At 45.6% G+C, this 23,621-nt stretch overlaps 1 protein-coding gene across 1 annotated transcript in view; it reads right to left on the bottom strand.

The window, feature by feature from the left end:
* The window catches only part of ABCB6 (ATP binding cassette subfamily B member 6 (Langereis blood group)), a 25,390-nt gene extending 5,961 nt beyond the window's left edge, over nucleotides 1–19,429 (bottom strand). The window contains exons 1-12 of the mRNA XM_044304436.1: nucleotides 18,630–19,429; nucleotides 12,136–12,665; nucleotides 10,170–10,307; nucleotides 7,926–8,109; nucleotides 7,460–7,552; nucleotides 5,680–5,872; nucleotides 5,471–5,592; nucleotides 5,184–5,293; nucleotides 2,436–2,501; nucleotides 1,412–1,537; nucleotides 1,252–1,328; nucleotides 810–873 (exon numbers count right to left, since the gene is read on the bottom strand). Coding sequence (XP_044160371.1) covers nucleotides 810–873; nucleotides 1,252–1,328; nucleotides 1,412–1,537; nucleotides 2,436–2,501; nucleotides 5,184–5,293; nucleotides 5,471–5,592; nucleotides 5,680–5,872; nucleotides 7,460–7,552; nucleotides 7,926–8,109; nucleotides 10,170–10,307; nucleotides 12,136–12,654 — 1,692 coding nt within the window. The 5' untranslated portion in view covers nucleotides 12,655–12,665; nucleotides 18,630–19,429. The remainder of the gene's footprint in view (nucleotides 1–809; nucleotides 874–1,251; nucleotides 1,329–1,411; nucleotides 1,538–2,435; nucleotides 2,502–5,183; nucleotides 5,294–5,470; nucleotides 5,593–5,679; nucleotides 5,873–7,459; nucleotides 7,553–7,925; nucleotides 8,110–10,169; nucleotides 10,308–12,135; nucleotides 12,666–18,629) is intronic.
* Between the last annotated feature and the right edge of the window lie 4,192 nt (nucleotides 19,430–23,621).

Genomic DNA, 23,621 nt, shown 5'->3' with positions numbered 1-23,621 from the left:
TGCAGTGACTCCGAAATTTATCACTTACCTCTATGTCTATGGAGCAGGATTTGCAGCTCTGACCACTATGAAAATATATTAAAATTAATGCGCACAGATGATTAATCCTAAAAATGATGAAGGTTAATATTTTAGGAGTTTTACGATTTTGTATAAAGTTCAGAAATCTCTGTCCCGAGTTTGTTTCAATGTATCAGTGCAAGTGAAATGTATCATTCTGGGGACTGTTTAGCTCAAAGAGGATTTTTCTAGACTGGATACAACTGTAACCAATCCTCAGCTGTGAGCAGTGTCCGATGTGTAGGGCTTTAGTTTCCAGGACTACATGACAATAGGATAAATCAGGTGGAAGGAGCCTGGGGTCAGGAAATCCAGCAGGCACAATGCCCGGTAGAGCTAGCTCTGCTGACTGTAATGATAGCTTTCACTTAGCGACCCCTTGCTTCATTCTGGAGATAAAGTACTTTGAATCCATATGCTAATGAGCAGTTAAGTGCACTGAGGGCGGGCCCAAGTCCCACTGCACCATCGCTCCTCTGGCGTCCTTTGCCAGCCTTCCCTCTCTTTCTTGATTGACAGGGCCAAGTGAAAGGATCAGGTATGAACCTGGCCTTGTCAATCAGGAAAGAGAGCGAGGGGCTGGCAAAGGAAGCAGGAGGAACAAGGAGGCATAGTGATCTGCATTGTGGATTCCATTCATAAGAGAAACCACGATGCAGATGTGAACAGAGCCCAAGGGGGAAGGGTGTGTGTGTGTGAAGGCCCCAACCACAAGCTCATCAGGTACGAGTTATTCGGGGTTCACTCACCTCTTGTTCTTCACTGAACAGCTCAAACATGTTCTCCATATCAACGAAGGAATTCTGAATCATCCTGAGGTGAGAAGAAATACATGGCTTATAAAGTGAGGGTATATGAATACTCTATGGGCGCTGGTAGGCCAACCACTGGGACCCAGCGATGATGTAGTGCTTGGACCCCCACTGATCATAAAATAATGCCATCACTTTCCAACATGGAAATATCCCCTTAAATCTTTAATATTAAAGTTTGGACCTAGGTTTGAGCAGAGACTGCATAATCGATTGGATTCTAATGTAGTCCAAAATCCGTTCCCCATGCTTTACACTGCAGTCCTGCATGTTCAGATTGTACAAGCACAAGCTCAGCCGGACAGCAGCACAAGGAGAGGAGATTTTTATGACAGCAAGGACTCACAGTGAACGTCCCGGAGCTGGTAATGTCACTTACCTGTAGTACGTGCCAAACCAGTTCAGAGGCGTATACAGCTGGATAATGTAAGTGCCAAACAGCACAAAGTCACCAACCTGTAAGTGCGAGAGGACGACGTCAGCAAAGGTCTTTCCGGACAGAATAAACTGATATTCGGCTAAACCCACCGCCAACTTACTTTGAACTTGTTCTCGGTGACGAAGTAGGCGCAGAGAAGGGACCCGGCCAGCAGCCCGAGCCCGATGATCAGGTTCTGCGTCTGATTTAAGAAGGCGAGCGTTGCGTTAACCTTCCACTCCGAGACCTGCGAAGATGAAAATAACAGGACAGGAGTAAAACCAGATACTGCAACATTTCCTTAAAGGGGTGTTCCAAGATTTCGATACCAATGACCTATCCTCAGCATAGGTCATCAATATCTGATACAGTACCAAACAGCTGTTTGAAGAGGCCGCAGTGCTTTGGTATACGAGCACAGCGCCAAACGTTGTATAGTGGCTGTACTTGGTACTGCAGCTCAGCCCCATGGGGGACCACGGCCTCTTCAAACACCTGATCGTCAGGGTCCTGGATGTTGGAGGAGCAGGAAAGGTCGTCAATAGAAAAATATTGGACAACCCCATTAAACTTGTATCCACTGAAATGGGCGCTGTGTAATATTTCATTTCCCCTGCAGGAAAACAGAACACTTGCCGTCAGCTCTCACCACAGATCACAGCTGATTGCCGAGGTTCTCAGAAGCAGAACACTCTGTGATCGTCTTAATTTTAAAGGGAGCCTTCTAACAAGAAGGGCTTGTAAAAACTGGAGAGAGACAAAAATAAAAAAAAAGTATGGCGGGGTTGATCCTGCTGAACGAAGTGACATGTATTTTGTGAAAATGGAAATACTGGAACCTAAGAAAAAAAAAAAAAGACTTCTATGCAAATGAGTGCATCAGTGCATTGAGGGGCGTAGCTAGCATGGAAAGTTCAGGGGCTAGGCCCCGCCCTTGGCTAATTTACATAAAAAGTTATCAGGAACACTGGAACCGATTTTCACAAGGCAGGTATAATTTAATCAGCAGGATCAACCCCACCAAACAGTATGCCCAGTTATATCTACTTTTATATCACCTTCTGGTAATGCAGAAAATCGGATGATCTGGCACCTAGATGCTTCCATGGATGCCACTATATAAAGCTATAAAAGCTCGGTCTTACCTGGTACTTCACTATGGAATCATTGAACCTGTTCACTTCATAAGACTCAGCATTGTAGTACTTCACCTGGGACAGAAGACGACAGGGGTCAGGTGTAAACGATTCTTAACGTGCCCATACATTTATTTTAGACAGCTATTCCTCCACCCCCAGAAACATGCATGCTGCGCTTGGCCAAGCGTGCATGTGTCCCGAGAATAGGGAAACTGGATTAATCCACTGCCAGGAAGGGAAGCAGTTTTTTTTTTTTTTTTGTCCATCTTAAAATACAGGGATCATCATCATCACTTTCTTTGATCCTGAAATCACTCAGTTTTACAGGAAGACTTTAGCAGTTTTATGTACAGATGTAGCAATCTGTGACCTGACAACACATTAAATACATTGTAACAGTACGCTTTAACCCCTTGAGTACCGGAGGATTTTTGTGCGTTTTCATTTTGTTTCCCTGTCTTCCCGAAGCCATAACTTTTTTTTATTTTTCCATTCACATAGCTGTGTAGGGATTGTTTTTTTTTTTTTGCGGGACAAGTTGTACTTTGTAATGGTACCATTTTATATTGTATACAATGCGGTAAGACGCTGGAAAAAAATTAATAAATAAATAAATTTAAAAAAAAAAAAATCGAAATGGGGTGGAATTGGAAACAAAATAAAAATTTATTATGCCACAGTTTTACTGACCTGTCCCCTACATTCTCTGGGTCACTACAATTACAACGATACCACATTTATATAGTTTTTCTTGTGTTTTAATATTGAAAAAATCCCCATAACTTTATAGTTATGTCTACGGAGCGGTGTGGGTCTCATTTTTTGCAGAGACGATCTGCAGTTTTTATCGATACCATCTTGGAGTGCATTTGACTTTCCGATTCATGAAGCAATGAAAAAAAGAAAAAGTAAAAATCGGCCAGGTTTTTGAATTTTTTTTATTTAGATTTTTTCTCCTGTTACGCCATTTGCCATATGGGATAAATATTTTTATATTTTAATAGGCATTATGGGATGTGGCCATGATCTTAGTTTTTTTAGTGTTTATTTTTAATTCTGGGGAAAAGGGGGAGATTTAAATGTTTATATTTTTATTTAGGATACTTTCACATTTGCGGCAAAGTGATCCAGCAAGCAGTTCTGTCGCGGGAACTGTCTGCCGGATACGGCAAAACGTATGCCAACTGATGGCATTAGTAAGACTGATCAGGATACTAATCAGTCTGAAAAATGCCTGATCCGTCTTTCCAGTGTCATCCGGAAAAACAAATCCGGCATTTATTTATTTTCACCTTTTTTGGGGGTCTGCGCATTCCTATGGAATACATTCCTATGGAAAAAATGCCGGATCCGGAATTCAGGCAAGTGTTCATTTATTTTGGGCTGGAGATAAAACCGTAGCATGCTGCGGTTTTATCTTTTTGACTGATCAGTCAAAAAGACTGAACTGAAGACATCCTGATGCATCCTGAACGGATAAGGCTACTTTCACACTAGCGTTCGTCGGTCCGCTCGTGAGCTCCGTTTGAAGGAGCTCACGAGCGGACCCGAACGCTTCCGTCCAGCCCTGATGCAGTCTGAATGGATGCGGATCCGCTCAGACTGCATCAGTCTGGCGGCGTTCAGCCTCCGCTCCGCTCGCCTCCGCACGGACAGGCGGACAGCTGAACGCTGCTTGCAGCGTTCGGGTGTCCGCCTGGCCGTGCGGATCCGTCCAGACTTACAATGTAAGTCAATGGGGACGGATCCGTTTGAAGATGCCACAATATGGCTCAATCTTCAAGCGGATCCGTCCCCCATTGACTTTACATTGAAAGTCTGGACGGATCCGTACGAGGCTATTTTCACACTTAGCTTTTATATGCCAAAATAATGCAGACGGATCCGTTCTGAACGGAGCCTCCGTCTGCATTATTATGATCAGATCCGTTCAGAACGGATCCGATCGAACGCTAGTGTGAAAGTAGCCTTACTCTCAATTCAGAATGCATGGGGATATGCCTGATCAGTTCTTTGCCGGTATAGAGCCCCTAGTACGGAACTTTTTTTTATTTATTTTTTTATACTCCTCCTAGGAGGCTAGACTATACGATCTTCTGATTGCTTTCAGCTTACACTCTGTAGTTCAACACAACTACAATCTAAGCTCCGCTTGCCACCTGCAGGCCTCCATAAGAACTGCAGCTTGGATATGCTGGGTCTCTTCTGAGAGACCCAGCGCATCAGAGCAAAGTAACAGCTCTTTTTCCAAAGATTTTATTTTATTTCAATATTAAGACACAAGAAAAACCTACGGTATATAAATGTCGTATCACTGTAATCGTACTGACCCAGAGATTGAAGGGAACCGGCAATTTTTACTGTACAGGGAAGCTGTAAAACCAAAGCCCATAAAACTGTTGCAAAATTCATTTTTTCCCCCCCAATTCCACCCCATTTAAAAAAAAAATAAAAAAAAATTCCCAGCTTCCCCTACATTGTATGCAACAGTAAATGGTGCCGTTAGAAAGTACAAAATTGTCCCGCAAAAGAAAAGCCGTGCACGGCTCCATGAATTAAAAAAAGGTAATGGCTCTGGGAAGACAGGAAGTGAAAAAACAAAACCCCCCACAATAAAATAAAATGTAAAAGGTTAACGATTACTACATCTGTATATATTGTATCAGACATTGAGAAAATGCAGTGACTGATCGGCAGCACAGACACAGTGGAAACATGCTATAGCGGACAGAGCAGCAGAGAGGTGTAGGTCACCGTTTCAAAGTTCAGTAACGAATCCACGGCCCGAGATTTGGCCTCGTTGTCGCTGGTGTTCATTTCCCGGCGGTATTTCGTCCTCCATTCTGTGATGATGATGGTCAAGGCTGAAAACCAGGGTTGAGAAGATTAAGAAGCTAAAATGCCTAAAACGCTCAACCTCTGGGCTAAGGTTTTTGAGTCCCTAACATTTCTAAGTCTACAGGTTCCTCCCAGTTCTAAGACTCCCACCCCAATAATCCTGAGATTTCCGGCCTCCGTTGCTCTCTCCCCAATATACTCACTTAGGTACAAGGCCATGCAGACGAAAATGATCAGTCCAAACCAGGCGTTGAAGGAAGAGGTGAAATAGATGATGCCGATGATAATGTCCGCCATGGTGGGAAGGATGCTGAAGACAATGTAACTGGAAAAAAAGACAAAGACGCGCGTCATTCCTACGTGGCTCCAGCATCAACCCTCAGGCCGACCCTCAGTCTCCAGGGTCCCTTACCTCAGGAGGCTATTGATGCTGCTGGTGCCTCGGTCTATGCTGCGTAACACTTCACCCGTTTTTCGGCCAAGATGCCAGCGCAGAGAAAGGGCGTGCAGGTGGGCGAACAGGCGGATCTGCACCTCCCGGTTTGTGAACTGCTGCACGCGGATCCACAGGAAGCTGCGCAGGTTACTAACAAAGCCAGTCGCACCTTAGGAGGGTGGGGAATTTTAGAAAATCATTAAAAGGCATAGATATGTAAAAATGGGCGCTGCAGACACTGGTGAAAGGATCGATTCAAGGGGTTTGCTTATTGGGGGGGGGGGGGGCTGAATTGGCAAACCGCGGCCTGAATCCGGAGGAGGGATGCCAGCTATCTGGACCATCATTGGATGGGGCAGTGTCTACTCCAGTGCATTTAGCGAAACTACTGTAGGGGCCCCGAGTGAAGAGGAACCAGGAGCAGCAAGTATATACTTCTATTATTTGTCTTGTCCGGCATCTAATTTATCTCAGGAGCCTTTTATGCATTGAAAAGTAAAAAAAATATTATTTTAGCACATTTAGAATAGGGTTTTAAAAAAGTTTAGTTAAAAATTTTGGTACACTTTCATTTTAAGGGGTTGTGCTTGTTTTGAGGGGGGGAGGTTGCACCTGCAGACCTGGGAAGGACACTTACCAGCTTCTTGGTGCTGCACTCTCTGGCTTTCCCGGCTCCGCTCAGGTCTCTGGATGTAAACTCCCGTTTTGCCTCCACTGTCGCCAATCACTGGCTGCAGCTGTGACCTGCTCCCCTTGTGTCATGACAATAGGAAGCAGCTCACTGCTGCAGTTTTTCTTTTTTGGTTGCTTTTTTGGCAACCAACCATCTCCTGTGCAGACCTGCGAAGGGAATCTTCCTTACCCGTCTCCTGTGCTCTCTGGTCCTCATGGCTCCATTGCCAAGTTACTGGATGTAAACTTCCGGCTTGACACCACTGCAGCCAATTGATGGCCACAGCGGTGTCAAACCAGAAGCTTACATCCAGGAACCTAGCAGTGGATCCGTGAAGGCCGGAAAACGCAGGAGACAGGTAAGTATGCTTCCCTTCGCAGGTCTGCCCAGGAGGTGGATGGTTGCCCAAAAAATTTAAAATATCCCAAACAAGTTTTAGGGTCCGACTGAATTTTATGCTCTACTCAGGGTATGAGTAATTTTAGGCGTCTGGTTTGGAGTACAGGTCTGGTAAGGTGGCCGGAATGAGTTTAGGGGTCGGGGGTCTTAATTTGGTGGTCTGGTCTTGTTTTCCCCACTAACAAATAATAATAAATCTTGATGTAACAGTTTCAATAAGTTTGCAAAATCTTAACAAGATCAGGCCTCATGCACACTGCCGTGGGGAGGCCGTGGCCATATTGCGACCCGCATATTTGTCATATATTGTCTTTTTTTTTTGCGGTGCGGACATACCACGGACAAGGTGAATGGGTCTGGCACGCTGCACGGACGTTGCCCGTGCAGTGGGGACCGCAATTGCTGTCCTCAATGCACAGAACGGCCACACAATGGCCGTGTGCACGAGGCCCAAGTCAGACCGGTCAGCTCGGACCTTCCCCTGTGATTGGCTGATGGGTCTATTGTAATTGTTAGAATGTATCACGGCTCCTCTGCACTTCATACAGTAACAGTCCTGTGTTTTTTAATGGAGCTGCGTAACCTCAACTGCTACTCCCACTAAAACAAAATACTTAATGTGCCCCGTAATGTCGCACGTGCGTAACATACCACATATATATACGGACAGCATTCAGATATTACCTGCTCCTCCGCCCTGAAGTAACTTGAGCAGAACATATACGCAGACGGTGAGCGCCAGGGTGTGCCACGGAGAGCCCTCCGTCAGCTGGTCCACTGTAACAAGAACACATAGCCGTACATGAGAATGCCAGCATTAAAGGGGTTCTCCAGCTTTACATAAAGAAAGTGCAATCCTTCCACCCCAGTGTCCAGATCTCTGCTTGCTGCCACTGAATGCCCTGCTTACAGAGGTGCAGGCTTGTTACAGTGCTTGCTTTGCATGCGTTTCATTTGGACAATGAACTGAAAGGGCTTTCGTCCTGTTGGTGTGAAAATTCCCATTCACTGACAGGAAGCAGAGCGCCTGAAAACATTTCGGGAATTTGCAACATCATGCATATTAAAAAGTTTCAGAACTTTCCATGAACAATAATTTAAATTCAACCATAGAAAATCCCATTACTTCCCCAGCGACGGCGTCTCTCACCTATAGTCTTGTAGTAGATGGGAACAAAGACGTTGATGGCTCGCTCCAGCCCCATCAGTCCCATGCAGAGGAGAACCAGGAGCTGCAGAAATACGTTCCCTCGAGGCCACATGTACGGTACCAGCAGACGGACCTTCTTCCAGAAACCCTGCCATGTGGATTCATTTGGGTTTCTGAGCAGTGGCTGATACAAAAGAATGATAGAAGCTGAGTGAATGTCCGAGGCTTGCAACCTGTGGCGTCATACAACCACAACAACCAGCAGGTAAGTCTGCCGCTCCTCTGCACTGTCTGAGGTAGAAAGAAACTCCACCTCCTGTCTCAGCAGAAGCTTGGGCTCTGTCCCACCCTCCATGCTTTACACTGCAGCCTTGCTTGTACATATTAACTGATTATCACCAGGACACTGCATCCAGATATCCAAGATGAGATACTGCAGTAGGTTTACTCAAACCCTGCACCACACACAAAGTCATCTCTGTTACATCTGTATACAGGGGAAATACAAGGAAGATCCACATTTCATGCCCCTAAAGGCTACTTTAATGGTCTTGGATTGATGGCCACTAGGAAGCGTCTCCCTAAACATACTTCGGTACTCACCATGTAGTAGACTATCCAGATAAACAAGGGAGCATCAGAGCTACACCCTCACCCCGTCCCCTAACTGCTTTGTCTGCTACACAAGAAGAACAAAATCCCCAACACAGTCTGAACCACAAGGTTATAGAGAGAGGGGTCTCTGCGCGAACAGCGAACCCCCCCCCTCCCACCGGTATAATGTACAGCCATAGTCACAGCTAAACACTGACCCCCTCTTACAAGAAACCAAAGTACAAATCAACAGGAAAGATCTGAAAACCCGAAAAATATTAAAAACATGTTCTTACACTCATCACTGTATATCTAATAATAACAACCAGACAGGTTAGAAGAAGAAATACATTCAACCAAATGCATATTCTTGTACATAGGAACAGTATTATAGTAGTTATATTCTTGTACATAGGAGGCAGTATTATAGTAGTTATATTCTTGTACATAGGAGCAGTATTATAGTAGTTATATTCTTGTACATAGGAGGCAGTATTATAGTAGTTATATTCTTGTACATAGGAGGCAGTATTATAGTAGTTATATTCTTGTACATAGGAGCAGTATTATAGTAGTTATATTCTTGTACATAGGAGGCAGTATTATAGTAGTTATATTCCTGTACATAGGAGCAGTATTATAGTAGTTATATTCTTGTACATAGGAGCAGTATTAGGCTAGTTTCACACTAGCGTTCGGCTGTCCGCTCGTGAGCTCCGTTTGAAGGGGCTCACGAGCGGACCCGAACGCTTCCGTCCAGCCCTGATGCAGTCTGAATGGATGCGGATCCGCTCAGACTGCATCAGTCTGGCGGCGTTCAGCCTCCGCTCAGCAGGTGGACACCTGAACGCTGCTTGCAGCGTTCGGGTGTCCGCCTGACCGTGCAAGGGGGTGCGGATCCGTCCAGACTTACAATGTAAGTCAATGGGGACGGATCCGTTTGAAGATGCCACAATGTGGCTCAATCTTCAAACGGATCCGTCCCCCATTGACTTTCAATGTAAAAGTCTGGACGGATCCGCTCAGGCTAATTTCACACTTAGCCATTTTTTGCCAATATAATGCAGATGGATCCGTTCTGAACGGAGCCACCGTCTGCATTAATATGAGCGGATCCGTTCAGAACGGATCCGATCGAACGCTAGTGTGAAAGTAGCCTTATAGTAGTTATATTCTTGTATATAGGAGAAGTATTATAGTAGTTATATTCTTGTACATAGGAGCAGTATTATAGTAGTTATATCCTTGTACATAGGAGGCAGTATTATAGTATAGTCTTGTACATAGGAGGCAGTATTATAGTAGTTATATTCTTGTATATAGGAGAAGTATTATAGTAGTTATATTCTTGTACATAGGAGCAGTATTATAGTAGTTATATTCTTGTACATAGGAGGCAGTATTATAGTAGTTATATTCTTGTATATAGGAGAAGTATTATAGTAGTTATATTCTTGTACATAGGAGCAGTATTATAGTAGTTATATTCTTGTACATAGGAGGCAGTATTATAGTAGTTATATTCTTGTATATAGGAGAAGTATTATAGTAGATATATTCTTGTATATAGGGGGCAGTATTATAGTAGTTATATTCTTGTATATAGTGGCCAGAATTATAGTAGCAATACCTTTATCCTCCACCACTCACCTGTGTGTTCTCGATATCTCTTTCATCTTCATTAATAAGGAGAACGTATGGCTTGTGTGGTCGCCCAGGCGCTGCGAATCCTAACATGAATAGGAACAGAGTGCAGACGTATCGCAGAGTCCACAAACCAAACTGCACCTGTAAAGATAACGTCAGATTAGAAATCTACATGATGAATAACCAAAGTTCCTATAATTATGAGTGAACCTCCTTAATTCCGGAAGCAGTCCATTATATCTGTACAGAAGGACCACAATGATGTATATACAAGTATCTGGCAGACCACTGCTGGTTTATTCTATGCTGAGCATTTTAGGTAGTGTAATGAATTTAGCATTAAATAAATAATAATCGGCAATATTGCATTGTACCAAACGCCAAAATTTGAATGCCAGGAATGTATCTGCCAACACAGTGCGGACAGATTCCAAGCAGCACCTTATGAATGACAAATGCACATCAATCCAAGTAAATAGGGACTAAAGCTGGATTTACATGGCCTGAATATTGGGCCAATAATCGGGAACAAACGTTCCTACAAACGCTCAATCTCGAAAATCTCCCTCTCTAAAAGGTGCCTTGGATCACCCGATGAACAAGCGAAACACTCCCGGGCAGCAGATCCTGCAATCTAAACATCGTTCTGCTGCCCAGGAACAACGACTTTGTAGGGGGACGAGTGGAAGCAGCAGCGATCACTTGTCCTCATACTGTAAATACAGCGCTTCACCTCCATTTAATGGGCAGCTGACTACTGGGAAGGAATGCTTCAATCCCAACAATCGGCTTCTCCTCACCCAGTGTAAATGCGCCTTAAAGGGGTTATGTCACTTCAGCAAATATCTTTCTCTACATAATAAATGCTAATACAAGGGACTTACTAATGTATTATTATTATCCATATTGCTTCCTTTGCTGGCTTGATTCATTTTTCCATTGCATTATACACTACTCGCTTCCATGGTTACGACCACCCTGCAACCCATCAGCAGTGGACGTGCTTGCACACTATAGAAACAAGCACCAGCTTCCACAGTCCCGGCCACCAGAGAGGTCGGCACTTTTTCCTATAGTGTGCAAGCATGACCACCGCTGCTAGATTGCAGGGTGGTCGTAACCAAGTAAATCAGGGGTGTATTATGTGACTAAAAAATGAATCCAGCCAGCAAAGGAGGCAATATGGATAATAACAATACATTAGTAAGTGGCTTGTATTAACTTTCTCTACATGATAAATGCCACTTGCTGAAGTGAGAGGACCCCTTTAAGGCAGTCAGGCAATATTTTCCAACTCAGTGGAAGTCACAGTCTAGCCATGTATTTTTATAGGAAAGTGGTCTAAATGCGGCAATTTCTGCAGGACTGCCTGATGTGTATGGGGGCGTCCCAACTCTCCCCAACAGCAAATAACAGGGGGAAAGAAGGATTGCTAATGCTGGATTTCACAACATCAGATCCTGCAGGAATAAAATCTGCTGCCAGAAGTGTCTGCCACAGCTTTAGTCCCTTCTCACTTTTAAAATAAAAACATGCATGCTTGGCTGATTGGAGCATGCATGTGCAATGGAGAGTCAGGAAAAGCAGCTGTTGGAGGAATGAATGTTTACTGTAGTTACAAGCAGGACGGTTGCAAGTTCGAGGATTGCAACTGTTGCAAAAGCATCGACATACAGAAAGAGATGCCCAAGCTGTGGCCCTCCAGCTGTTGCAAAACTACAAGTCTCAGCATGCCTGGACAGCCTACAGCAGGGTGTGATGGAAGTTGTAGTTTTACAACAGTTGCAGGGCCGCAGGTTGAGCATCCCTGAAATACAACAACAAAAGTGTGCAAGTAAAGTCTTTGTGATGCCCTAGCGCGGGTCTACGGCTGTCACACAAAGCTTCTGAAGCAAACGGGGCATGGCAGCGAAGGTCCTGCAATTCCCAAATTCAGTTTGCAGAACATACTGAAGTGGCAGTGGCTTACCTTTTGTGACACGTTCTCCATCGATGTCCACCACCAATGAGGGCTCATCCATGATATGAACGCCAAGTTCTCTGCAGCAAAGGCCAGTGCCCAGAAGAGAAGGAGCACCACTCCGTGGCCCTTACTCCGCTCTCGCTCGAGGGCCCTCGTCCGCTCCAAATGAAGCAGCCAGATGCTGAAGCCCCAAGCCCCTGCGGACAGGCAGCCATATACGATCATGTACCCATACAAGACCTTAGTGCCCGCAGCCTGCCAGATCAGACCCCCCAGAGCCTGGGCTATCAGCACAACGGAGAGCGCCAGCTGCAGGCGGTAAAGCCGGGACTTGGGTATGTACTTGGGCTCCATTGTCCTGCTATGCTTGGCGTAAAAGACGGACTGCAGGCTTCCCAGAAGAAAAGAGAAGCTGAGGAGAACCGATGGGACCAAGGTGAAGTAAAAACAAGGGGACAGTCCATTGTCCAGCCATGCCTGGGACACGCTGCCATTGTGTTCACAGTAACCGCCTAGCGCTGCCATTCTTCCAATACCTAGAAAATACAAATATCATTAGTGCAGTGAAATCTCTATAATCCGGCATCTGATAAACCAGAATCCAAACTTCAAAGACCAGAAACAAAGCAGAGAGGACCAGCTGGGACACTCCTCTCAGCAGCAGTTTCTGGTTTTAGAGGGAAAAAAAAAAGTAAATGCAAACTTCTGCAACTTTCTAACATACTTTGTTAATTCCTCACTCTGATCAAGAACTCTGCTTGCTGTCAGTGGAGGAAAGTATTCTTGCTTACATCCTTGCTGTACATAGCTTTCCTAAATAGATCAGTTTGGGACTCTACACTGGATACAACTGTATAAAACCCTCAAGAATTAGGTTTGTGGGTATTCACTGACAGCAAGTAGAGATCTTGAAAATGGTGTATATAAGTATAAATATATAAGAAAGTCGAGGAACTTATGCAGCAATGAAAGGGTTTTTTTCAGTACAGACGATGATGGCCCTGTGTCAATAATTGATAGGGGAGACTATAATTGCTGTAACCTCTGCCAAATGTTGCGGCACTTTTCCTCCTGACAACTCCAATTGGCTTTTTCTGAAGGCACGGTCAGCCACCGACTAGAACGGAAAACAAACAGAGACGACTTATCAGACGTATAGGTCAGAAGTAACACCGAATGTATGGTATACCTGTCAGATAGGACAGGAATAGGCATAGTCATAAGCTACCCACTGATGTATCGTGGTGTATTTTCAATGGTATTGCTTTGCATTTTTTAATTGTGTTGCGGTTTATTTTTTTTATTTTATTGCAGACTTTTATTGTTTTGAGATATATCCTATATATATTTATTGTAATGGGTTGCTCTCTCAAGCAGGGCAGCGGTGACAGATTCGTTTGAAGACAACAGGATTAAAGTCCAAATTGATGCTTTATTTTATGACACTGGCAATTTACAGGCAAACCCAGTTATAATTCACTAGGTACGATAAAGTTCCAGCACCACAAAACAAAAGTCAAAGAAAATAAACTCCTGCCCGTCTGGGCTCTAACTAAGGCATCTTGCCCACGACCGTATGCCCACTGAGATATACGGTCCGTGAGCGGGCCATATGTCCCGGAGCGGCATTGATCGGGAGCACGGGAGCGCACAGCATTATAGATTACAATGATGCTGTGCACGTCAGCCGCCCGCGGGGCTATAGTCCTGTAATCATATGAGTGCGGGACAATAGTCCTGCGGGCAGCCTGACGTGCACAGCATCATTGTAATCTATGATGCTGTGCGCTCCCGTGCACACGATCAATGCCGCTCCGGGACATATGGCCCGCTCACGGACTGTATATCTCAGAGGGAATACGGTCGTGGGCAAGAGGCCTAATACAGATTAGTTTCTAGCTCACCTATTGAGTGCAGGTCACACACAGAGACTCCGGCGTCTCTCCCCAGCTTCCTAGACTTCTGCCAGGCATAACTCTCTCAGACAGACAGCCTGGGATGTGTTTTTATTTCCCCCTAACTATCTGCCCTGGAATGGGGGTGGACTGGGGAGGTCCCACTACCAAACCTACCTTCCCAGTCCAAATAAAATCCAGCTCTTGAACTTTTAAACAAAACTGTCTCAGCAAGCTACACCTTGCTGAAACCACTTTAGCTTTTCTGGATTTTACTTACCTCACCCAGTTGAGAAACCTGGGTAAGATATACACCCCATACACTTTACCACATTATCTATATAGTTTTTCCATAGAAAATAGCAGCTCACTGCAGTTTTCTATACAGTTAGGAAAAAGGTACAGTATAATGATGTCTAACAGCTGACGGTGGTCAGCAGGACACTCTCTTGAACTCCGTCAGGTGGATCTGTCCTGTTGAACCGTCTGGTGTACACGCCTGTGACTTTTTCTGGACTATATACCCCAAAGTGAAACGTGATATGAACACAGTCTGTGGCCTCATGCGGCGCGCATAGGGACTGTATAGGGAATGCTGGACAGCCGCCATATGGTGCAAAGAACTATATTCTCCTCTCTGTCCTACTGTATCCGATGGAGTAGATTACAGATTCCATTATTTCCATGTGAACAAACCTCTTTGTGCCAACTGGAGGCAAGAAAATGTACAATACGGGCCCTGATATTTATACGGGTGCCATGTTAATGATGACATCGGCATTGTACATGGGGGGAGGGGAAGGATGTTATGATGGCCACCATAATTATTGTAAAGTAAACAGTAGCTGTTATTATAGTTGGGTAATGTATGTGTCTTGTGACGTCTTTTCCTCAGAACAGGTCTAGTAAGGCTACTTTCACACTTGCGGCAGAGTGATCCGGCAAAATGTATGTCAACTGATGGCATTAGTAAAATTGATAAGGATCCTGATCAGTCAAAAAAAAAATGCATTGAAATGTCAGATACGTCTTTCGGTGTCATCCGGCTAAACGGATCCGGCATTTATTTTTTTCACCTTTTTTTTTCGGTCTGCGGATCCGGCATTTTGAATGTCGGATCCGGCACTAATACATTCCTATACAGGCAAGTCTTCAGTTTTTTTCGCCAGAGATAAAACCGTAGCATGCTACGGTTTTCTCTTTTGCCTGATCTGTCAAAATGACTGAACTGAAGACATCCTGATGCATCCTGAACGGATTACTCTCAGTTCAGAATGCATGGGGATATGCCTGATCAGTTCTTTTCCGGTATAGAGCCCCTGTGACGGAACTCTATGCCGGAAAAGAAAAACGCTAGTATGAAAGTACCCTAACAGGCTGTAGGATGGTGTTTGACGCAAGAGAAGTCACCAAAATGAACAAAAGAACAAAGACGGATGACAGAGAAAGAAAAATACTGGCCACAGACATTATATAAAAGCTGCCTGAACTTTGACCGTTTAATCCCTGAACCCTCCATTGTCAAAGGCCCGCACCAGCAGCCCTGATCCAGCCCAGCCGCCCTGATCCAGCTTGTGTACAGACTAGGCCTCAGAGATATGGTAACCATAGTGAAGAAGCACTCTGCAGCAGAGACCAGACATTGCTATGGACGCAAGACACTGAGGCCTAGTGTACACATAAAAGCCTGCCTAGGAGTATATCATTGTACTCTACAGGATGTCACTGGGTTAACCCTTTGGTGGGAACGACTGGCGCTACACGGTCGGCCTCATGTACGCACATAGTCAGCAACCCATCAGAGTTCATATTTCTAAGCTGCAACGGAAAAAGGAAATATGGACTCCGACTACTACGGAAACAATGCCGCATTTTGTCTGTTCGGCCAAGTTATTTTTATTTGCTGTGGGCACATTTTTATTGGGTTTGTTACTTATTTCTGAAATTAAATTCGCTAATGAGTTGAAAACCTTAGTACCGAAAAACCGCCATTTTAGAAGGAGACCTAAGAACATTTCCTACATTGGCTTGTTTAAAGGAGTTCTCCAGGCTTTTAATATTGATGACCTATCGTTAGATTGACGGGGGTCCGACACCCACTGATCAGCTGTATGAAGGAAAATACGTGCAGTAGACAGCAGCAGGAAGAGAGGAGGGAGACGACACGTGCACACTGCGGGTGCCATCTCCTCATACAGCTGATTGGCTGGGGTCAACATTAGTAAAAGCCTGGACAGCCCCTTTAACCCCTTAAAGGACCCTGCCATATTTCACCTTAAAGGGCTTCTGTCACCCCACTAAACTGTTTTTTTTTTTTTTTTGTTTACTTATAATTCCTATACTGCGATTTATGCCTACATAATCTAATTAATCATTTCGGTTCAGTAGATTCTGTTAGAAACGTACTTTTAAAATATGCAAATTACCTTGCTACCAGCAAGTAGGGCGGCAACTTGCTGGTAGCAGCCGCATCCTCCTATCCTAAAGACGCCCCCTCCGCATGTTGATTGACAGGGCCAGGGAACGGGATCGTCCTCTGGCTAGCCCCGTCTGCTATCAAGATCTCGCGCCTGCGCCGTAACGGTATTCAGTCGGCGCAGGCGCACTGAGAGGCGGACGCTCGCTCGGCCGCTCCATCCTCGTCTCTTCCGGGTGTACTCGATGACGTCATTGGCGCAGGTGCATTGAGGATGGAGCGGCCGCCTCTCAGTGCGCCTGCGCCAACAGCTTTTTTTACTTTATTTTGGGGAAAAAACACATTTTTTAATAAAAAACTTTTACTTGAAACTTCAACATTACAGGGTCTGATCCCTGTTGGGACCATATGGATGAGGTGAGGAAGCGCAAACCTCCCATATGCCACGATCAGCGCTGACCGCAGCATATGAGGCATTGGCGTTATCACCGATGCTGGTGGATGCAGCAGGGATCCGGCTGTCAGTAACAGCCGGATCTCTGCCGCTGATTGCGTCACCGCACGCAGAGGGAAGGAAGCGCCGCAGGACGAGCATTCTCGTCCTGGGTCCTTTACGTGTTAAAGGGGTTTTCTCATCTCAGACAATGGGGGCATATCGTTAGGATATGCCCTCATTGTCTTATTGGTGCACCTACATCAAGAACGGAGCCCCGAAAGTGAAGGAGAGCGCACTGCAGCCGCCCTCCATTCATTTCTATGGGGCCGCCGGAAAAAAGCCAAGCGCTGGCTCGGCTATTGCCGTCTGCCCCATAGAAATGAAAGAGAGCATGGGCCGCGCATGCACGGCACGCTCCCATTCACTTCTATGGGAGAGGCAGGGATTAGCACTTGGTGGTGGACGGACCCCGGGAAATCTGGGGTCCTCCAGCCACAGCGCTCCCCGCTCCGTTCTCGATATAGGTGCGGGTCCCAGCGGTGGGACCCGCACCTATCAGACAATGGGGGCTAAACCTAGCGATATGCCCCCATTGTCTAAGATGGGAATACCCCTTTAAGCTGTGGACTTTCTGCAAGAAAAATAGGCCGTGCAGAAATGGATTTTGCATGCAGCAAAAGTCGCATATGTTACCTGCAGATTTCGCCATCAGCATTGCAAAGAGTGAAAACCAGGGTGGAAACCGGGGGCAGATTTTAAATATGTACCTCAAGTGAATATCTGCGCGAGTGCATACAATTTTCATAATACTGTTTTATGCTATGGATTTTCTGCCCATAGTTCCACAGTGGAAAATTTGCAGCATACCCACTGTGTGCGAGCATACCTACACTATACTCGTGTAGTGCCAAAGTATTGCTTTGTAACAGGGCAGCCAGAGGAATGAATGGGGTGCAGCACGACTCACATGTTTGCAGCGACCACAACACAAAAAGATTTTTTGTGATTTGTGTGTCAAAGTCACATCACGAGTGACGCTGTGACCCCATGCGCCTGACCCACGTTCGTGTGAACGAGCCCTTACTTGCAGCAGATTTATCCCAGATCTTTCTTTTGGATAAAAAAACAACAACAAAAAAAAAAAAAACAACACACCTATCTGTAGACTGGATACCACTGTAGCAAACCCTCAGCTGTGAGAAGTATCGGGTCTGCACCTACTGATGGCATGATGTGGCCCTAGATTGTGTCTGCCATAGATTAGCACTGGTGGGGATATCCCGCGATCAGTAATTTCGCCATGCTGCCCAGACCCAAGAGCATCTTTTAGACATTTCTTAAAGGGCAAGTGACTACGTCTAATGTATTGACGGTCGTGCAAAGTTTTACAAACACACAACATTTTCAAAGACAAAAAGCGTTGTTTTCCAGAGGGAGCGCAGTGCGATACGATTTCACGTGTGTAATTCATTGCAGAACGCAGCAGGTCACATGTACCAATACAGACACGTGGGATCCATGCAAATCTCCCCTCGCAGTCTTACACACTAGACACACGTGCAGGACGGTCTGAGATGTCACTGCTTGTGCACCATTTTTTTTTTAACCAAACAACCCGTAACCTGGCAACACACAGATACATGTATCCAGTGCAGAATACACATCCTCAGGAGCACCGCTCTGTGCAGGCGATATCCCTTTAAGAGACTCCAGTTGTATAATAATCCACATTGTGTGTCCTTGTCTCACTTACCTTTTATAGGAATCGGGTGAGGGATGTCTCTTCTCCCTGCAGTCTCTCAGGCTGGTTGTATATTAGCAGGTCACTCTCTGTGTAGTAGAGGCAGTCTGTGAGATGCTCTCATTGTGCAGAGACTGTCTCTGTCAGTTTATTTGTACCCTCTCTGTGTAGTGTCAGGCAGTCTCTGTCTAATGTAGTGTGGTGCTGTCTCTCTGTTACCAAACAAAAACTCTTAGGTCTGTCTCTAACTCTTTTTAATTTGCAAGCAGACCTCTCTTAAATTAGGCTTTTTGCATGCAGCAGTCTCTGAGCTGGGTCTCGCTCTAGCTCTCTTTTTGCATGCAGCAGTCTCTGAGCTGGGTCTCGCTCTAGCTCTCTCTTTCTTTTTGCATGGAGCAGTCTCTGAGCTGGGTCTCGCTCTAGCTCTCTTTTTGCATGCAGCAGTCTCTGAGCTAGGTCTCACTCTAGCTCTCTCTTTCTTTTTGCATGGAGCAGTCTCTGAGCTGGGTCTCGCTCTAGCTCTCTTTTTGCATGCAGCAGTCTCTGAGCTGGGTCTGTCTCTAGCTCTCTCTCTCTCTTTTTGCATGGAGCAGTCTCTGAGCTGGGTCTGTCTCTAGCTCTCTCTCTCTCTTTTTGCATGGAGCAGTCTCTGAGCTGGTCCTGCCCCTTGATGCCCTTCAGTCTCTCGTACAAAGTCCAAGCCTATGAGTGCCTCAGGTCTGTGTCTGGCAGTCTCCTGCAGTAGGAGTCACTATGCCCCGTGTCTCCGGGCAGTCTCTCCTTGCTGTCTCCCAGTCCTCCAGCACTCTGCCAGTCTCAGTGCATTGTAGGGCGCATGTCCTTCTGCAGCCGACAGCGCGCCCCCGGGTCCCTGCGCCCGCCCTGTTAGCCGCTGTGACTCAGCAGTGTCTTTGTGTACAGCGCCGAGTACACTGACTCAGCACCGTCACCTACCTCCACGGTGCGATCAATCACTGGCACCCCTCTCATCGTGAGTCAGCACTAATGTCCTACAAAGCCAGAGTCATGGTCAACAGCTCTGCTTGCAGTCAGTGACTGGAACATTCTGCTTTTACAAGCTTGCTACAATGTATCCAGGAAATCCTCTGTGAATCTGGAGGCGGTTTATGAGTTTAGAATAAGGCCGGGTTCACACACAGCGTAGATATTAGGTTGTTGAACCGGTTTAGAAATCCGCAATACATTTTGTTTGGGTTGCACAACGCTGCGCTTCTCGGTCACTGCGGTGCAAGGAACGAAATCCGCATTGAAAATCGGCAGCGTGCGCGGAAAACACCGCAGAATTTATATATCTGTGCAAAATCTATTCACAGTCGTATTTTATCTTTCCTGCAGATTCAACGACTAAAATTCTACAACAAATATGCGATGTGTGAGCTCGGTCTAAAGGGTTAACCCCCCTCCCCCAGGTTCTCAGAGTTTGTCAGCAGCGTTTTTCCCTTTCTGGACACATGCATGCTCGGCCGAGATAGAGATAACTGACAGCTCAATGAGCATTGGGACGACAATTAGAGGAAGGTGGTGCATCCTTAAAATTATTTTAGAGATTTAGGTCAAAAGCTTAGGGCAAGGACCTCAAAGGTAGTGTTTTCCGAAATACTGCCTGTACCACGGGCCACACAAGAAAGGCAGCGGGAGATTAGGGACGGGAACAAGTGGGAATAACTGAGACACGGCTGGATGATAGCTATGACAGTGGGAATAACTGAGACACGGCTGGAGGATAGCTATGACAGTGGGAATAACTGAGACACAGCTGGATGATAGCTATGACAGTGAGAATAACTGAGACACGGCTGGAGGATAGCTATGACAGTGGGAATAACTGAGACACGGCTGGAGGATAGCTATGACAGTGGGAATAACTGAGACATGGCTGGATGATAGCTATGACAGTAGGAATAACTGAGACATGGCTGGAGGATAGCTATGACAGTGGGAATAACAGACATGGCTGGAGGATAGCTATGACAGTGGGAATAACAGACATGGCTGGAGGATAGCTATGACAGTGGGAATAACTGAGACATGGCTGGAGGATAGCTATGACAGTGGGAATAACTGAGACACGGCTGGATGATAGCTATGACTGGGCAGTTAATGTACAAGGTTACAGTCTGTTTAGAAAGGATCGTCAAAAACCGGAGAGGGGGGAGGGGGGGTCTCCTCTATGTAAAGTCCTGTCTAAAGCCCACACTCCGCGAAGATATAAGTGAGGGACATGAACATGTGGAGTCTCTGTGGGTAGAGATACAGGCAAAAACTATAACGAAATACTAATAGGAGTTTACTATAAACCACCTAATATACCAGAGGCCACAGAAAATCTACTACTAAACGAGATAGACGAGGCGGCAAAATATAACGAGGTGGTTATTATGGGGGAACTCCGCAGATATAGACTGGGAAACTGACACCTGTACATCTCATAAAGGAAACAGGTTTCCCAACTGGTTCAGGACCCGACTAGAGGGACGGCCATACTGGACTTAGTATTAACCAATAGTCCTGACAGAACAACAGACGTGCAGGTCGGGGGACACCTGGGAAATAGTGACCATAAAGTAACCTTCCAATTATCCTTCAAAAGAGTGTTTGTACAGGGAGGAACAAAAATACCAAACTTCAAGAAAGCAAAATTTAGCCAACTAAGAGAGGCCATAGGCCAAACTAACTGGGACAAAGTCCTCAAAAATAAAAATACAGCCACAAAATGGGATATTTTTAAAAGCATCCTAAAATCTCATTGTGAGAGGTGCATACCGTATGGGAATAAAAGGTTAAGGAACAGGAAAAAAACAATGTGGATAAATAAAACTGGAAAGAAAGCAATAAATGACAATAAGAAAGCATTTAAATCATTAAAACAGGAGGGTAGCGAGGAAGCATTGAAAATCTATAAGAAGAAAAATAGAATCTGGCATAACCACTCTGAGGGGGTACATATCTGGGCATATCTACTTTGAGGGGGCACATATCTGGGCATAAATACTGTGAGGGGCACATAATCTGGCATTACTACTGTGAGGGGACACATAATCTGGCATTACTACTGTGAGGGGACACATAATCTGGCATAACCACTTTGAGGGGGCACATATCTGGGCCTAACTACTGTAAGGGGACACATATTTGGCATAACTACTATGAGGGGGCACATATCTGGGCATAATTACTGTGACAGGAACAAAGGTGGGCATAACTACTGTGAGGGGCCACAAGGTGGGCATTAGTACTGTGTGGTTGCACTTGGGGGAAATGTCCTAGATTACCCTGCTATACATTGGGATGGCTCAGTCTTCCAGGGCAGCACAGCGCCCCCTGCTGGTGATTTCACAGGCGCAGTCACCATCCCTTCCTTATGTGATTATTCTTTTTTTCTCACCACAGGGACCTTGTTCTGTATGCAGCGGACATCACGCCAATACCAGCGACACCCTGGATGAGGTAGGACCAGATTTTTTTAGGACTGGGTTAGTGTAGCCATGCATTGGGCTTAGGGCTCTTTAACACGAGCGGATCCCGTGCGGGTAATCCACTGCGTGAAAGAGAGCCAAGCCCCGTTCCGGACAGCAGAGACACGGAGCAGTAACATGATTAATGCTCTGTGCCTCTCTGTGACCTTTTTACTACAAAATCACCGAGACATAAAGTTGTCACCGTGATTTTGTAGTAAAAAGATCACAGTCAATCATGTTACTGCTCCGTGTCTCTGCTGTCCAGAATGGGGCTTGGCACTCAGTCACGCAGCGGATTACCCGCAGGGAAAGAGCCCTTAGTAAGAAAATCTTCCGCTTCTTTGTAAAAATGTTTGCACTGTGGCCCATTACACTATAGTTACAACACTAGTAGGGGAGGTAGTGGGGGGGGGGCATGGAGGCAGGTTGGGGGGGGGGCGACGGGGAGGGGGCCCCATAGATCAGTTTCGCATCGGGGCACCATGGATTGTGTGTACGCCACTGAGTGTTTGTTTTGGTGCCGTGCTGGATCCGCCTCTCATCAGGTGCACTGGGTGGAGTCATTAGTTTAAATGGCCTCCAGCTAAGTGCTCTGAGCGGATTATACTAATCATTGTGGTCTGGGAAGCTTGGAGGGAAGTCTGTTCCTGCTCTGGAAGATAAGTGTCATTTCTAGTTTGGTTGTTTGTGTCATCTGTCCTATCCAGGTTCTGTGCGAGCAGGCTGCTCCTATTTCCCCACTTCACCATCTCAGGGAATTCAGGGTTTTGTCAGCCCAGGCTGGAGGACACATCACACCTACCTTCAAGGTCTGCATGTGGGCTGAGCAGTGCAGGGAAAGAGGTCAGGGATTAGTTAGGAGGTGACCCTTCCCCTGTCTCTCATCCAGAGCCTGGTTGGTGCGTAATCTGTTATACTGAGTGCACGTCCGCCGTGACAAAAACTAACCCCAAAATTTTCTTCAATTATATAAATGGTAAAAAGTATAAATCTGAAGGTGTCGGCTCTCTACAAAGTAATGAGGGGGGAGTTGCAGAGAGCGACGAGGAGAAAGCAAAGCTAATAAATATTTTTTCTCCACTGTATTCACTGAGGAAAATAAACTGTCAGATGAAATGCAGAATGTAAAAGTAAATTGTACTTCTTCCTCTGACCCAAGAAGAAGTACAACAGCGACTTAAAAAGATTAAAATGGACAAATCGCCAGGACCAGATGGCATACACCATCGTATCCTAAGAGAATTAAGTAATGTCATAGCCAGACCCTTATTTCTGATATTTGCGGACTCTATACTGACAGGGAATGTCCCACAGGATTGGCGCATAGCAAATGTGGTGCCAATATTCAAAAAGGGTCCAAAAACTGAGCCTGGAAACTATAGGCCGGTAAGTTTAACATCTGTCGTGGGTAAACTATTTGAAGGTTTTCTAAGAGATGCTATCTTGGAAGATCTCAATGAAAATAAGCAAATAATGGCATATCAGCATAGCTTCATGAGGGATCGGTCATGCCAAACTAATTTAA

This window comes from Bufo gargarizans, chromosome 8 (assembly GCF_014858855.1).
Source record: "Bufo gargarizans isolate SCDJY-AF-19 chromosome 8, ASM1485885v1, whole genome shotgun sequence".
In the NCBI taxonomy this organism is placed as follows: domain Eukaryota; kingdom Metazoa; phylum Chordata; class Amphibia; order Anura; family Bufonidae; genus Bufo; species Bufo gargarizans.
This window is presented reverse-complemented; position numbering and strand designations above follow the sequence as displayed.